General features: G+C 37.9%; 1 protein-coding gene across 1 annotated transcript in view; it reads left to right on the plus strand.

The window, feature by feature from the left end:
• The window catches only part of Rat1 (5'-3' exoribonuclease 2 Rat1), a 184,425-nt gene that overhangs the window by 39,327 nt on the left and 126,766 nt on the right, over nucleotides 1-18,332 (plus strand). The window contains exon 7 of the mRNA XM_068224996.1: nucleotides 17,089-17,396. Coding sequence (XP_068081097.1) covers nucleotides 17,089-17,396 — 308 coding nt within the window. The remainder of the gene's footprint in view (nucleotides 1-17,088; nucleotides 17,397-18,332) is intronic.

Raw genomic sequence — 18,332 nt, forward strand, 5'->3', positions numbered from 1 at the left:
TGAAAATTATTATGCAGAATTTCATTTCTACGAAATTGAATGTAATCTTCAAGGAATAAATTTGAATATTAACTTTGAAGCAGTTGTCAAAAATAATTTAATGTAATCTTCAAGGGAAAAATTTGGAATATTAACTTCAAAGCAGTCGCCCGAAATATACCGTATTTACGCGAATAATCCCCGCATATGTAAAAAAAAGATTTTGAGGCACGAAATTGGGGTGTGGGTTTTATTTGCGTCAAGGTTGCCAACACGCTCCTGGCTCACCTAGTTTTCGATGCTGAGTGTACAGTTATGCTTTGTGCAACCATAGATGGAAGAAGACTGTCCCCATATGTCATATTTAAACAGAAAACAATTCAGACTTTTAATTCTAAACTGACTTTACATTTTTTAAATAGTACCATATTTTACAGAGTAATTTAAATTCAAAATTTCTCCACGTCACGATAGAATGCGTCTTCTGGAACGTACAGGGGTAGCTTTCCGCACTTTCACTCACTTCGGTGTGTCTATAGTGTGTTTCATAGTTGAAAAAGAGTGAAATCATAATTCTGTTGTATTTGACGTTTTAAGGTATGCCACAATATCACGTGGCAGGCAGTATGCGGAAAAGCAGAATCCGCGAAAACTGGCGAGGGTTAGCATTTCTGGATTACAAGATGGCTATTAATTTGAAATCTCGTTATTGAAAGTCCGATTTCTGTATTAAAAAAGTCTTCGAATTAACGAGGTTTTACTGTATCGCAAAACTAATATCAGATTTCGCCGGTGTGTCTATTTCAAGTGTTTACATTGTACGAAAAGAATTATCCACCACCGGTCTTGTTACTGTCCAGTATGGGTTTACGCACTGTATTACTATACAACACACATACACTCGTTCCAAGTCGCAGGAATCTCTTCCTGCAGTTCACTGACGTATTTGGCACGTTCATCACCTTTATGATAGCTTCTGCTTGTTATCTACAAGCAGATCTTTTCGGGAAGTCACTCAGTAGCATGGCATATCGAAAAGGCAGTGGCAACACAAAGTGAGACTGCTGGAAATTGGATTATATTGATCACAACATTTCTTCAGCTTGCTCGTGTAATGAACGCCACGAAAGAAATGGAAAAGCTTAAGAAAAGATCAAGAACTCCTAACTGGGATAGTACAGAAAACATAAGCAATTGTAATTGAATCGGTGTGTTGAAAAGTGTACACATTACAAAATCCTTACTTTTCAGGAGAATGTAAAAACCGCTTTGCAGCTACAAGAAAGGTTGATTAAAAAAGTTTCTATTACGCATTTATACATCATATATCTGCGTATTCAACTGCAAAGTATGGAAATCATATTACGTACGGTTTTCAAATTATACCATTTTTTTATGTCAAAGAATATGTCTCTTTTTATACTCAAATTTGAGAAAGATCTTTGTAGAGACAGATAATGTATTATAAACTCCTAATATCAAAAGTCTGTTAAGCAGTAACACATTATTACAAAAAAAAATTGCCCAATTGTCATTTCTTTTATAGTTATTCATTGTCATTCCGTCTCTTTAAAAGTGTTTTATTTTACGAAGATGTCTAGCCTCGATAACTCCTAAATGTTGTATGTCTTCTATGTTTAAAATATCGTGAAAATCATAAACATTATCGTCCATTCGTCCATTCCTTCAATGTTGAATGGCTAAGTCAAATATTTCACCATCATTATATTACTGCAGGCAGTAAATACCACGAAAATAAACTGCTCACTCGTTTCGTTTTCCGCTACTCGCTGCTATACAATGCTTGTACAAGGGTCCTGTTTTGTATAAGCAATTCAATGAATAACTATAGCAGATGTATACATAGGAGGTTTATACATGGTTTATTTGTAACTAATTTCACATAAACGGTTTATAAACCTTGTATAAAAGTTGTACATCGTTTATTAGTATGACGGGTGGTGTGTGACGAATTTGTAATTTAGGAGAGGATTCTAGTGATGCAAGATACAACCAATTTTCCCATCTACAGGGAATCAAGCCTATTGCAAGTTCACTTTAATGAAATACCTGTCACGTAAGTAGGCCTACTTGCTCATATTCCTGGAAAATATATTTCATAGCAGTGATAATGTATTTATATCATCTCAGGCAAAGCAGCTATATCTGTAAATTTACGTGTTCATATTTGCGTAAAGACCACATGGACCTCGCAGAGTGATACGAAATGTTTGCTTATGCCTATGTTACTCTTTCGATGGAAGGAATTTTAGTTCATTTCATTTTTTTTCAAAATGAGCCTTCCTAAAATGAGGGTGTGGGCATTATTCAACGGCGGGGATTATTCGTAGGTTATAATTATAGGTTATAAACTTCATGGTTCTGATCTGTATTGAATTGTAAGTACAATATAATTATTAAATTAATGTAGTAATGGTCCACCTTTCGATACTATAATATGCAATATTCTAAATTACATTAATTAGGGACTCGTTTCGGCCGGGGCTGGCCATCTTCACTATAATGTAAAACATCTAATACTAAACAAATGTACATGCACACAATTGACATAAAACAAATGAAACAAATATATACAAATTGACAATAAAAACTGGTGTAACGTTCCAGACGTTACAGTGTAATTATGTTAATTTTATTATGTGTAATTAATTCAGGAATTTAACGTCATGATATTTATTTGGTATGTAATTGTATTATAATTCATGTTTAATCATTTGCTCACTATCATTTCATTACTTTGTAACTACGACTTATAAACGAGGGCTGAATATCCTAATATTCACTTAGATTCTTGCGACAGTCGGTTAAAATTAACTTGCAGTAGATTTCAGTTATCTTGCCACATCACCGAGGAGGAAGGGAGGACAAATTTAGACACCAAGTTCTGAGAAAAGCAAGCACGTGTTCACGCGTCCTAACGTAAGCTACCGTATTTCGACCAGAATTATTCGAACTGATCAACGCCTATATTTTCAAAGGAGCGTCATGTTGCCATGGATACTGATTGAAAGGACGAATAGAAGAACAGCTGATATCTTGTGTGGAACCCATCTACTCTAAAATCTAGAGTGGGGAGAGAAGTGTCATCTGATTGGACCACGTGTAGCGGCCTGTAATTAGCGCGAGAGAAGGTTATAAGAGGGCGTGTTGGAGCTCCTGGAGGGTCTCTCTACAACGTCTTATTCGTTTCTGCGAGTCTCTTTACATTATTCTACGATCTTCTACGAGACTTCTACATTATGTTCTACTTGATTCTGCGTCTCGATACTTAGAAATTCTGAATGAGGTGTGTATAGCCACTCTCATGAGGAAGTACGTACAGCACGGCTGCAAGACCGGTTTGAACCAGTCTAAGTCAATAGATAGTTTTAATCTAGATAGAAATGAAACTTCAGAGAACATTTTCAGTAAAGTTGGAAGGATTCTTAATTGAGTATCCTCTCCATATAACCCAAGGTGGTTCGTCTAACTGTGACATAGGGCTTATCTCCAATCTATGGGATAAAGCATAATAGGGAGTGTTAGTTTTGAAGTCATCTTCCAATTAGTGGTGGGTGCAATTTGCAAGGCAGGAATGGTACTGAGCTGCAGATGAAGAGATATCAAAGACGGCCGGTGATGTTCCAGCTGCAAGGAGGGAAGCTTTCCAAGGACCAGCAGAACAAGACGACATGGTGAGCAAGCGAGTTAAAGATATTGCAAGTTTTCGCGAAGTAGAGTCATTCAATTTTTTGTTAAATTCATTTTCTATGTTAAATTCAGTTCTCGTTAAACCGTCGTCATTCATATTAAATATAATAAATAGTATTTTTCTAGTTTATTTTAATCAATTTGCCTTAATTAGCCTTTTGATTTCTAATTCTCCTGCTTAATGATTAGTGTACTATCACCTCACCCCTGTGATAAGAGTCTGTCCAAGCTTGATTATAAATTTTATCTTTAAGTCCTCAACTTAAAGATTGGCGCCCTTTACTTGCTTGGTTGCATTTCTCATTTGATGATTGTTCTCCGAGCGGGGAAGTCACATAAATGCCGCTCCAACGTGTGGCGAGAAAATCATTAAGTACGGAGCAGTTAATAACAGTAACAATATCAGAATTCGTATTATGGGCAAAATTTGGATATCCACGTTTCATTAAGAGTGTTTGATTGTGGGAAGGGTCATGGCTGATCAGACGAAAGAGGAGAGGATGTTGCGCAGTGGACGAGCGATAAAAGGCAATAACGTAGTGAGTTCAGAGGAAGAGTTGTGTAGTCTTGTAGAGGAAATTGAAGATAGAAGTGTAAGTAGTATGGAGAGTGAAGGCAAGCAGAAAGAAGTCAGTATGGAGTCAGATGATAGTAGGATGGGGGGCGAAGCGGAAGTAAACACTAACAATGAAAGTAATAATAATGATCAGTTAATGGGAATGATGCAGTTAATGTTAAGTAAGATAGAGGACACTAAATCTGAGCTTAAAAGTGAATTGGAACAAATTAAAACAGATGTAGAACAAAATAACACTAAAATTGAGAGTATTAAATATGAACTTAAAGAACAGTTAGAGCAAACTAAAGCTGAATTAAGTAGGGAGATGAGGGAAAATAAGGAGGAAGCGAATCGGAGAATGGACGAACACAGTAGGCAGTTACGCGATCTGGTGTTAAAAAATGAACATTTTAATAAGCGATTAGAGGACCAGGAAAGTGAATATGTACGGCAAGGGAAAAAGGTAGAAGAAAAGTTTGCGGAACAGAGAAGTGAATTCCTGGAATTAATGGGGAAGGAAAACAACTCTACTAGGGAGGAAGTAATGAGGCAGGTCACTAGTATTGATAAGAGAGTTGACACTCAAAGAGGGGAAATACGGGTATTTAAAGACCACGTCCAACAAGAGATTGACACGGTAAAGCTTAGAAGATGAGACCCGGGCAAGTGAAGAAAGGTTTGCGATAGCTGAAGAGAATAAGATTGAAATTAGGACATTGAAAGAGAAGCAGGTTAATTTGGAGAGAGAAATTGATAGGAGAGACAGAGATGTAGAATGCCGGATGGAGAAAGCAGAAAATCAGTTAAAACAGGTGGCAAAGGATAAACAGGTTTTCACGGGAAGGCAATGTCTAGGAAATAGCTACATTAGGGAAATTGAACTACCTAAATTTAATGGGAAACAAACAAACCCGCTAGATTTCCTTAAGATGATAGAGAAACGGTTTGAAAAGCGTCTAGAGGAAGGGTCTATGGACTGGGAAGACGTTATGGAAAATATTGACCATGCTTTTGTAGGAGAAACTCGGTCTTGGTTCATGGTATATAGGCAGACGATGACGAACCTGAAAGAATTCAGAAATAAGTTTAGAGAGAAATTCTGGAATGAAGCGATACAAGCTCGGGAGAGAGAAAGGGTGGTATTTGGGAGGTACAAACAGCATGAGGGAGTTACTATGACCGAGTACTTCCTGGCACATGTCATGATTTGTCAGAACTTAGATGGTATAACCGAAGGGTCTGATGTAGTGAGACTACTTTTGAGACATTTTCCGGACAGGGTGAGAGAAGCGGCCTGTATGCAAAAAGTTGGAACTATTCAGGAGATGGAGAATCTACTAGGCAGTTTTGATGCGTTAGGTAACCTTAGAAGTAGAACGGAGAATATTCAGAACTTTAGTCATCACAACGGAATGAGACATAACGGTAGTACACAGAATCACGAAACTCGCAATCAGTTCAGACCTCAGCAGAACAGCAGGAGAGGAGCATCTGAATATAGGACAGGAAATTCCCAACGGAGGCCAGAGCAATGTACTAATGAGTCCAACGTCAATACACAAAGGGAACCTTTAAACTAACGAGAGGCTGTAATGTTAGGTCAGAATTCCAGCCTAGTAAGAAGGTAGCGAAGTGTCTTGCCATGAAAGTGTTACCATATGACCTCGAGGTTAGAGACGATTTGTTGTATGAACCCGAGCAGAATAATGGAGATTCAAGTAATAAAGTAGTCAATCCCGTTGTTAAATTGAAAGTCTGGGGGGCGTGGGTTAAAGTTTTGATTGATTCTGGTAGCCAAATATCATGTATTAGTTCTCAGTGGTATGAGTCATTAGTGAAACAGGGTATTCAGTTGGAGGAAATGCCTGTTAAGTCTACTTTCATCATTACGGCTGTTGGAAAGAGGTCTAAGCAAATTTGTAAACAAGTAGCTGTCCCGATCTGTATTAATAATTTTATTAGCGTTCAGATATGTTTGGTAATTCCGCATTTAATATTTGATCTTATCTTGGGATCTGACTGGTTAACGTTAAAATTGGCTCAGTTAAATTACAATGATCTAGTGCTAAATTTGAGGTGGAATAATGAGGATATTAAGGTCAAGTTTGAGGAGGAAATTCAGAGGAAAACGGAAGTTAGTACAGTGTGGAGAATGAAAGAGGTTTCTAAAGTAAATGAAGAGGCTAGTGAGGGCCTGAAGTTGTGTCAGTTGTGGATTCATGAGGATAAAATATGTGGCTTGAAAGAAGCCGTAAGTAGAAATGAGTTGAATGAAGTCCAGAAGGACAAGTTATTTGAAGTGTTATGTGAACACGTGGAGATTTTCTCCGAGAAACCTGGTGTTACCCATCTGTATGAACATTCTTTTTCTGTGCTGGATAAGACTCCATTCAGCGGACCGCGATATCCGATACCACACAAATATGCAAAAGCAGTAGAGGATCAAATTCAAGCTATGTTAGCAGACGATGTGATTGAATTATCAAACAGTCAATATGTTAATCCCTTAATTGTCGTGCCTAAGTCTGATGGATCAATACGTTTGTGTATTGATGGCAGGGAGATGAACAGACGCATTGGTGCTGATCAGTTGAGATCACAAACCATTGAAGAGTTGATACAGAATTTTCAGGGTAAGAGTTGGTTTTCTACGTTAGATCTTAGGAGTAGTTTTTGGCAGATACCTTTGAGATCAGAAGACAGGCCTCTTACTGCTTTCAGCTATAAGCATAGTTTGTACCAATTTAGGCGTGTTCCTTTTGGGACCCGTACGAGTTCGGCAGCTCTTATTCGCGCACTTAGTATTGCCTTGGGAGATGATACTGGAGATTATGCTACTATTTATATCGATGATTTGGTTATAGGATCTAGTACCTTTGAAGAGCACTTGGACCACTTGGAGAGGGTTTTTTCTAAATTAGAGTATGCTGGTTTTACTCTGAAACTTGACAAATGTGTTTTCAGTAGACGAGAGGTGACTTTTTTTGGGGCACCGTGTATCGGCAATGGGAGTGACGCCTGAGAGCACAAGAATTGAAAAAATATTGAATACTACGACACCTAGAAATATTAAGGAGCTCAGATCGTATATTGGTGTATGTAATTTTTTCAGACGATTTGTAGTGAGATTTGGTAACTTACTAGAGCCATTTAGAGAACTATTGAAAGCTGGCAGTAAGTGGGAATGGACACAAGATCATGATATAGCTTTCCTAAAATTAAAAGAAGGATTCAGGCAGGCGGTTGTTTTGAGATACCCTATGCCCGATAGGAAGTATGTGTTGCTGACGGACGCATCTCACTGTGGTATCGCTGGTGCATTATGTCAAGTAGATGATGATGGTAATTTAGGGATTGTGTCTTTAGCTTCCAGAGGTTTAAGTGCTGCTGAAAAGCGTTATACTATAACGGAACTAGAATTCCTAGCTATCGTATACTCCCTCAGTAAATTTAGGATGTATGTTTTAGGTACCGAATTTGAAATTAGGACGGATCATCATGCTCTTTCTTTTGTATCCAAGTGTAAATTATCATCTAACAGAGTTAGTAGATGGATACTCGCCCTACAAGAGTATGAGTTTAAGGTAACTCACGTTAAGGGAAAGAATAATGTCCTTGCTGATTTATTGTCACGTGATCCGAAGTTGTGCGAAGAAGGTAGCCTTCTAGAGCCACGTGAGGGCATTATTATATGTACATGTTGGTCTAAGGAAAATGAAACTGCTCTAAATAGACTACGTAACCTATTGGTTGAACAGTCGGTAGACGAAGAATGTCGGGAACCTTTGTCTGTACTTCAGGGAGGAGAGCAGCTCACGGTGTCACATGGTAGGCACATGTACAAACTGGTTAACGGGTTTCTAGCCAGGAAATGTGGCGAGGATCTCTGGGGGATTTGTGTACCCAAAGCGCTACGTGTGGAATTGATTTGGTTTATCCACAAGGAATTAGGACATTTTGGAGCTAATAAAGTTCTGTATGAGATCCGACAGAATTTTATATGGGACAAGATGGGAAGAGATATAAGAAAAATTCTTTCCACTTGCGATCTGTGTCAGCGTAGCAAAGTTCCTAACCGCTATTTAGAAGGACCTCGTCAGGCAGTAATCTCAGAAAGACCTGGTGACTTGGTGTGTACTGATTTATTTGGACCTGTGGTTAAGGGACAGTTCGGCTTCCAATATATTTTAGTCATTATTGATGCCTTCTCGAAATTGGTCAGATTATACGGTATGAGAAAAGCCACTGGAAAATCTTGTAGTCGTATAATCAAAGAGAAGTATATCCCTGAATTAGGTACTCCTCTTAGAATATTATCAGACAGTGGACCGCAATTTATTTCGAGAAAATGGAAGTCCATAATTAGAGAGCTAGGTATTACACAGGTTCATTCATCTATTAGATACCCTCAGGGTAATATGTGTGAGCGCGTTATGAAAGAGTTATCTCGCATGTTTAGATGCTTAGTGTTCGATAAGCATACAGCCTGGGTGGCTCATTTATCCCGCATAGAGACATGGATCAATGCAGTTCAACATGAAAGCACGAGATTGACGCCGTCACAAGTTCATTTTGGTTGTAAGCCTCAGAATGAACTAGTGAGAGTGTTAGGTTTGCCTGAGGAACCACCTCGTAATGCTGAATTTTACGTCCGACTGGCACGGGAGAACCTGATTAAATCTGGAGATAAACGTAAAAGACAGCAGAAACGTAAGGTACTTGATAACTTTGAAGTAGGTGATATGGTTTTGGTGAGAGTTCCTATGTTGTCAAATAGTGAGGATAAGGTAACGAAGAAATTTTTTCTTTTATATCAAGGCCCGTATAAAGTACATAGAAAACTAGGACCCTGTGCTTACAAGTTAGCGGATGGCGAGAGCGTAATGAATGGTTCGTACAACATTAGTAGTTTAAGGAGATACCTGTCGTGTGAGGTGGCTGAACCGGATTGTGAGATATAGGTCAGTAACTCGGGGAAGTTGCTACTTGTTATGTCAGACTACGAGCGGTATGTGTTTACGTCTCAATTGTGGTGGTATTTCCTAGTTGTGTTTGTAAACAAGGGAGATGTTTGTGTGACGGTAGATTTACGCTCGTTCATTAAAGATAGATCATCTGTTTTCCGTATGTGAAGCCATGAAATTTTATATATATTTGTTTTCTGAGATGTTACATAAGGCTAATTAAAGCTGACGACGGCAAATAATTAATTTTCCCGTATGTGCATTTCTAACTTGCAATAATTTTACCGTGAGCTTAAATCACGTGTGTATTTGTGTGAAGTGTCTTACATCATGCTTCAAGATAAGGCTGAAACATTCGAAAGAGTGATAAAAGTGTAAATTGTTTGTATCATATGTTTTCAATTTTTTTTAATGTAAAAGATTGGAAGAGAACGTGTTACTGCTATCTAGCAAAGAATGGCGGAAAGATGGGGAGGAAAAGGACAGATAGACACTCGGCAGAGTTTGTAATCTGAATTGTATATATTATGTTATATTCTCTAGAATAATCTTGTTTTTTTTTTTTACAAAAGTGAAAAGTTGCTCATGATGGGCAGAACTTAGCATCTAAACCTCAAGATGAACTGAAATAACAGACAGTCACAATGGTAAGAAGTCTAAGAGAGATATGGAAAGAGTGAGATCTAATTAAGTGTATGAAAATAATGTCGCTCGTTATGGGCAGGTAATAGAGGTATTTCAAGTCAAGGTGGGAGTAAGTGTGTGAGTTCTCAACTCATGTAATATTTGTTAAGAACTCATGGGGGCGTATGTAACGTTCCAGACGTTACAGTGTAATTATGTTAATTTTATTATGTGTAATTAATTCAGGAATTTAACGTCATTATATTTATTTGGTATGTAATTGTATTATAATTCATGTTTAATCATTTGCTCACTATCATTTCATTACTTTGTAACTACGACTTATAAACGAGGGCTGAATATCCTAATATTCACTTAGATTCTTGCGACAGTCGGTTAAAATTAACTTGCAGTAGATTTCAGTTATCTTGCCACATCACCGAGGAGGAAGGGAGGACAAATTTAGACACCAAGTTCTGAGAAAAGCAAGCACGTGTTCACGCGTCCTAACGTAAGCTACCGTATTTCGACCAGAATTATTCGAACTGATCAACGCCTATATTTTCAAAGGAGCGTCATGTTGCCATGGATACTGATTGAAAGGACGAATAGAAGAACAGCTGATATCTTGTGTGGAACCCATCTACTCTAAAATCTAGAGTGGGGAGAGAAGTGTCATCTGATTGGACCACGTGTAGCGGCCTGTAATTAGCGCGAGAGAAGGTTATAAGAGGGCGTGTTGGAGCTCCTGGAGGGTCTCTCTACAACGTCTTATTCGTTTCTGCGAGTCTCTTTACATTATTCTACGATCTTCTACGAGACTTCTACATTATGTTCTACTTGATTCTGCGTCTCGATACTTAGAAATTCTGAATGAGGTGTGTATAGCCACTCTCATGAGGAAGTACGTACAGCACGGCTGCAAGACCGGTTTGAACCAGTCTAAGTCAATAGATAGTTTTAATCTAGATAGAAATGAAACTTCAGAGAACATTTTCAGTAAAGTTGGAAGGATTCTTAATTGAGTATCCTCTCCATATAACCCAAGGTGGTTCGTCTAACTGTGACATAGGGCTTATCTCCAATCTATGGGATAAAGCATAATAGGGAGTGTTAGTTTTGAAGTCATCTTCCAATTAGTGGTGGGTGCAATTTGCAAGGCAGGAATGGTACTGAGCTGCAGATGAAGAGATATCAAAGACGGCCGGTGATGTTCCAGCTGCAAGGAGGGAAGCTTTCCAAGGACCAGCAGAACAAGACGACATGGTGAGCAAGCGAGTTAAAGATATTGCAAGTTTTCGCGAAGTAGAGTCATTCAATTTTTTGTTAAATTCATTTTCTATGTTAAATTCAGTTCTCGTTAAACCGTCGTCATTCATATTAAATATAATAAATAGTATTTTTCTAGTTTATTTTAATCAATTTGCCTTAATTAGCCTTTTGATTTCTAATTCTCCTGCTTAATGATTAGTGTACTATCACCTCACCCCTGTGATAAGAGTCTGTCCAAGCTTGATTATAAATTTTATCTTTAAGTCCTCAACTTAAAGATTGGCGCCCTTTACTTGCTTGGTTGCATTTCTCATTTGATGATTGTTCTCCGAGCGGGGAAGTCACACTGGGATGCAATTATGATTAAATTTGAAAATAAACTAGGTTCTAACATCTTGAGTATGCTCATCATCGAGACTATTTCAAGTATTAATTTATATACACAGAACTGTTAGTTCTAATACTGCCAATCGTTAATAATTCAATAGTAAATGGGAACTGGTAAATGTTGAACCCGTAGTTCATCACCAAATCTGTTTGAGTGGTGTTAGCCATATGCAAGTCATTGGACACCGCTGTAAATGACCACTAGCTGACGGAGAACTGTTAGATGTTGTTTCATCATCAATCCAAGTAATAAAATGTGATGCTTTTGTGGTGCTTGTTAAATCATGCTGAAATGTTGTTGGACATTGTCAGGACGTTACTCTTATTATTCGGGTAAATACGATATGTCTGAAGGAGTGTATTGAATGAATCTATTGTGCTCTATTCATGGGGTGGAGAAGGCTGTGCGTGGATCGTAATACTTATATGCCTTGGCCTCCTCTCAGGGTTCGCTGCTCTAATCTTTAGGAACTGGTAGATTTCATTAGAGATTTACTTTAATAGAATATGATGACCTGAGACAGACAGGTGTCTCGTACTATGGCTTAAAACTTCTCAATAAAGGAGAGGATATGCAGTAGGATGATTTGATAATAGCAATCAGCTGGACTGGAATGATAACTCGTGTTTATTGAATTTAAAATGAAAATAGTGGGTGGATAATTAATAGTCGTCACAATAACAAAGGAATTGCATCTGTTTTTCTGACGATTAAGGTCCGATTGCAGAAACGATGACTAGTTTTAAGCCTTAGACAACGTCTACTTAAACAACGTCTAAATCGAGCACGATCTTCCATTGCATAAACATTGTTCAGTCGATGCTTAACTAGACATCGCTTAAAGTTTCAATATTGGTTTGAAAATGGAGAAAGAAGTATCTTTATGCAACTCGTTGCCTGTCACCACCAATGAAATTTGTCGGTGCGCGCGCCGAACACCAGTCAGCTGTTTGCTTCCTACACATTACTCAAGTATGGCTAAGCATGAGCATGACTTGTCCAGAGATTAGAGTATCGCTTTCGGTGGAAATTAAATCTCATAATATTACCGACACTAAAGCGACGCCACCGTGCGGGGAAGTGTAGCTTTGATTATAGCATTGTTACAGTGAGTGTAATCTACTCATAAATACAGTAGCTTCGATGAAGGAAAGATGAAGCAATAGTAAATGTAACAGAGTGTGTTGTACGGGCCATATAGATGTAGCTTGCATTCTGGAGATCGTAGGTTCGAAACGCATCATTGGCAGCCCTGAAGATTGTTTTCCGTAATTTGCCTGTTTTTACACCAGGCAAATACTAGGGCTGTTATTATGGCCATGGCTCTTCATCCTCGGTCCTCTGTAAACAATAATCACCACAATCACCACCACTTGCCTTTTCCTATGATAGTTACCAAAAACTTATATGATTACATGTACCAAAACCCATACAAGCTACTTTTTAGTTTTCACTATTATGTGTGTTTACTTCACAGTAAAAATATAAGTGAATCCCTCCCAGTTGATGTATGTGACAGCCCTCTGACGATTGGGACACGTAATTCTGATATGTATGTTGTAACATATGAATAGTAACACAGTAAAGGTTTCCACCTATTCAGTACTAATATGTATTTACAATGTTATAAATTACATGGAACTAGTTTCAACCCACCTCGCGCTGCGGTCCAATTTGGTTTCCGCTAAGAACTGAGAATCAATATATCCACGCGCAGTTTCCACCTTCTTCTCAACCAGAAATTCAAAAATAACTTCACGTCCAACAATCAACAACGCAACCGACCAACACAGCTTTAATACACCAAATACCTAATTTCTCCGCTTAAGTGATCAGTGTCAAGCCGACTCGACATTAAAAGAGTATCACTCATTACTCTCCAGACTTTGTGCATACTTGTATATATGTTTAAATGTGTTATTTTACATTGTTTCTTTAGTACGAGGACTACTGACATCCACGAGATTATATTTTTACAACTCTAAGCACCTCACTAGTACTTTGTTCCAAACTTGTTTGTATATATATTTATATTTACTACTCACCTGTACCATTTCTCATCTCATTACCAAACTTCACTTCATAAATTATAAAATCCATACGATGATTACAGTTAAAAACAACATGTTTTAGGATTCGACAAAAAACTTATGTATGCTTTAATATGGCTGATGATGACCCCTAGGTGGGTCGAAACTAGTTCCATGTAATTTATAACATTGTAAATACATATTAGTACTGAATAGGTGGAAACCTTTACTGTGTTACTATTCATATGTTATTCTCAGTTCAGTACGGACCAACAACATGAAATTCATAACCCTTGATGTATGTTGTAGTCGAAATGACCTATAATTCCATGAAAATTACCCCATGTATATAATAAAATATATCTGTTGCCAAGAATTATATTCAAGTTCACAATTACTGGACTATCCCTTTGTCAGTTTAAAGAAACAAGACTCTCGAAAAGCGAAACCTTATTTTAAGATCTATCTCCCCATATATGTCAAACGAATTGCTGCGATTTAGCAGCGGGTGACCAACAGAGAGGCCGTCGGACTAACATTTCTTCCCGGATTCGTCTCAACATAATCATACAAATGACATGTTTCATGGTACTGTAGAGTTCCTATCTAACAGACTAACTTTACAAACATACTAACCTGAATTTAATATGAAAGCTATGAAAATTAATCTTCATTAAATAAAATACTCAATCATTGGACCTTGTACTCACACTTGGTTCTTACCTGATTACTTACACATACATGATTTGAAGGGCGCCAGCTACAACTCATTGCAGCAGTAAGAGAATGAGATTCCTGAATATCTCTAGGGTGTGGGGTAATAAGCTTACTTTTGACAACATACTATATAAGTTCTGGGAAAAGGAGATTGGCGTTTGGTTTCCCCATTAAATTTGAGGTTATCTAATTCTGTCATTGAAATAATATGATAAATTCATTTGATAGAACAAAATATATTCTTTAAATTGTACAGAAAACATAGTAAGTCTTGCTGTGATAAAACAGATGAGAATATAAAATTATGACATTGTAGCTGAAAGAAACTAGGCATGAGTTTGAATTCTTCTTGACTAGACATTTAACAATTATACACAAAATTTATCCCTCACTGATTCATTTGACTGTACCTTCAAGACTTTGAGTGTAATTACAACGTATTCCCTTGATTTGGTGTTTACTCTAGTTGTATCAAGCCTAATTTGGTTGTCCGACTCGTTGGCTGAATAGTCAGCGTACTGGCCTTCGGTTCAGAGGGTCCCGGGTTCGATTCCCGGCCGGGTCGGGGATTTTAACCTTCATTGGTTAATTCCAGTGGCCCGGGGGCTGGGTGTTTGTGCTGTCCCCAACATCCCTGCAACTCACACACCACACATAACACTATCCTCCACGACAATAACACACAGTTACTTACACATGGCAGATGCCGCCCACCCTCGTCGGAGGGTCTGCCTTACAAGGGCTGCATTCGGCTAGAAATAGCCTCACGAAATTAAAAAGCCTAATTTGTGTGATGTATCCATGTGACTGCTTCTTCTCCAATTGATGACTTCTTGGTAAGTCTGTCCTATATGACTTCATGGGAAGCCTATCCTTCGAACACAACCGACCTTCCACTTGACTCCATCACTGTCCACCATCCACTTGGCTAATAACTAATGACCGACTGAGGCCTCTCCATCTCGTTCACTTATCCATTTGACTTCTTCACTGTTCACCTTCCGTTTAACTAATGACTGACGCTACAATATACAGTCACCTTATATAGGCGTTAGTTGACACACCTACGCAATGTCCAGAAATAACTATGATCTACTCCCACCTCGCGACAAATTTTACACCCTGTGGTGAAACCGCTGGCGGCACCCTGGGTATCTGCAAGAAAGTGAGCTCACTGCTAAATGCTCACAATGACGTAGGAATGACTCGGCAGATACTCCAGCAGTATTTCGCAATATTACAATGTCAGAAATTATTGCAAACACTACATCCACATCTGATATACAGCTACACTTACTGTACATGTTTTTAGTGTTAATCTACACACACATATACGTAACAATTTGGCTACAATCACGCAATCGACAAGCATTGCAGAATTGAATTGAACAATAATAATAGTTACAATAATAGTAATCTCACAAATATAATAATAATAATAATAATAATAATAATAATAATAATAAAATACAGATATCACCTTATAACAGGATTTGAACCGTAACAATACATAACCTCTGATTATGATTCACTCCTCTCATTTGAGGTTAAACAGTGCTCTTGGCAGTGTTTAAACATGACCGGTTGAAAATCGGTTTTAGACAGTGTCTAAGTGATAAATAACGTCTCTGCAATGTGGCAGCCATACTTAGGCATTGTTTAACTGTAGACATCGTCTAAATACTGTTTCTGCAATCCTCGCTAATTCACTAACACATCAACAACTAAGTTGATTCAAAGTTAACAGTGCAGTCTAGCATTAACAACATTTTAATTCTGCAGTCGACTAACAAATCCAAGGCATGTAAATTCCAATTGTACAGCGCAAAACATTTCATTTCACCGAGCAAGTGGCTGTTGTGCTATGGTAGTGCTGCTGTGAGCTTGCATCCAGGAGCCACAAGAAAATATGGCATAGGCCTAACTAAAGCCAATATTTGGCAATAGCGTGAAGACGAAGATACCTAAAAAATGCGTACTGTACAAAAAATGCATTTGGGTGTCCTCAACAAGGCTGCTTTATAGAAGTCAAAGATGAAATAGTGAGGTACGTGCACGAAAAATGCAAGGGCGGAATCTCCATACCGTGGCGCAATAAACCCATTTGTTGACCTGCAACATCCGCGATTAGGCCTATACATTGCTATCCGCTGAAGTTTGCCGAACCCGGCAGGTGAGGCGTACGTGTAGCGGTACACTTCCACTTCCACCATTTACATAATACATAATACACGCAGGTTCCTCACATATGGTGCATGTAGAGGCAAAAGATCTTCATAGGTTGACGCCCTGAACAATTAGCATTTTTTTAAAAGGGAGGTGTCTATCAAATATATATATATATATTTCTAAATGAATTGTCTATTGTTTTTAAATCCTCATGACTATAAGGAATGGTTTGTACAAGGGAGTATGAAAGTGTTTGTATCTTTTTCCTGAAAAATAACTATGAGGAATGGACAATTATGTTTTTGAAATGTAATACAAAAGTGTTGATCTTCACTTTAAAAGCAGAGCTGTTTTGTTTTTTGTTGTTTTTATGTCACACCGATACAGATGGTCCGTATAGAATGATGGGATAGGAAAGGGCTAGGGGTGGGGAAGAAGCGACTGTGGCCTTAAGTAAGGTCCAGCCCCAGCATTTGCCTGGTGTGAAAATGGGAAAACACATGAAACCATCTTCAGGGCTGCCGACAGCGGGATTCAAACTCACAATATCCCAATACTTCAAAGAAAGAAAAATGTTTTTAATATTGTATTTGCTGCATGCATGCTCCTAGAAATAAAATTACCAGCACCATCCAGAATATTATACTGATAGTAGTTTTTCTCTCTTTTCCTCAGGGCACGAAATGAAGGATTGTGTAGGGTTAGCAAGTGAGCCCAATCCTGATGATGTGAAGCCTGCTTTCTCATCGGAAGTGCCGTTCATTTTTGTACGTTTGAACATTTTGAGAGAGTATTTGGAAAGAGAGCTAGATATGCCTGGCTTACCCTTTAAGTATGATTTTGAACGAGCTATTGATGACTGGGTGTTTATGTGCTTCTTTGTTGGAAATGATTTCTTACCACATCTTCCTTCACTTGAGATCAGAGAAGGTGCTATAGACAGACTTGTGGAACTGTATAAGAAAGCAGTATATAAAACAGGTGTAAGTATATTTACTTAATACAAAATATCTGTAGTAACATTTTGGTGTAGTTAAAGATAAGTACAGTGTTATTATTTATTTTTATATTGTGTTGTGAGTAATTTGGTTGTCCGTTATAGCAGATTGTATTAAAGATCAAATTGTTAGCCACTAACCTAGTAAACACGAAGTTATTTAGGAAATCAGTCCTTGTAATTATTGATTTCTAATCTTGCCCTACAGTTCATTTCTCATTGACTTGGGCCATATTTTTCTTGAATGTGACTCTTGGCCATCCTACTACTCTGTTTTGCCATGCAAGATAGGGGGCCTAATATATCAAGGAAATACAGTAGTGATAGAAAGTATAAGTGTTATTTAGATTAATAAAACAGGAATCCCAGACTGTTAAAACTAGATACATACATTATCATTATAGACTGGTATGCCTTTTAGCGTTCAGTCTGCAAGCCTCTGTGAATGTACTAAACATCGTCTCAATCCTCTATTTGCAACTAGTGGTGTGGCCTCATTTAGTTCTATACCTCTTAAATCGTTAAAAACTGAGTCTAACCATCGTCGTCTTGGTCTACCTCTGCTTCTCTTACCCTCCATAACAGAGTCCGTTATTCTCCTAGGTAACCTATCCTCCATTCACCGCACAAGACCCCACCACCAAAGCCGGTTTATGAGTACAGCTTCATGCATTTAAAGATAAAAATTTCATTGTTCCGTATTGAAAGTATTAACGTTAAAAATTAAATAATTAAATAACTGAAAAAGAGGTTCAACCTATTCAATTATTTAATTTTTCACGTTACAGCTTCATGCATCAAGTTCATTCCTCATTCTGAGTACCCTTCTGTCATTGTTCCCACCTGTTTGTACCAGCAATCATTCTTGCTACTTTCATGTCTGTTACTTCTAACTTATGAATAAGATATCCTGGGTCCACCC

This window comes from Anabrus simplex, chromosome 1 (assembly GCF_040414725.1).
Source record: "Anabrus simplex isolate iqAnaSimp1 chromosome 1, ASM4041472v1, whole genome shotgun sequence".
Classification (NCBI taxonomy): domain Eukaryota; kingdom Metazoa; phylum Arthropoda; class Insecta; order Orthoptera; family Tettigoniidae; genus Anabrus; species Anabrus simplex.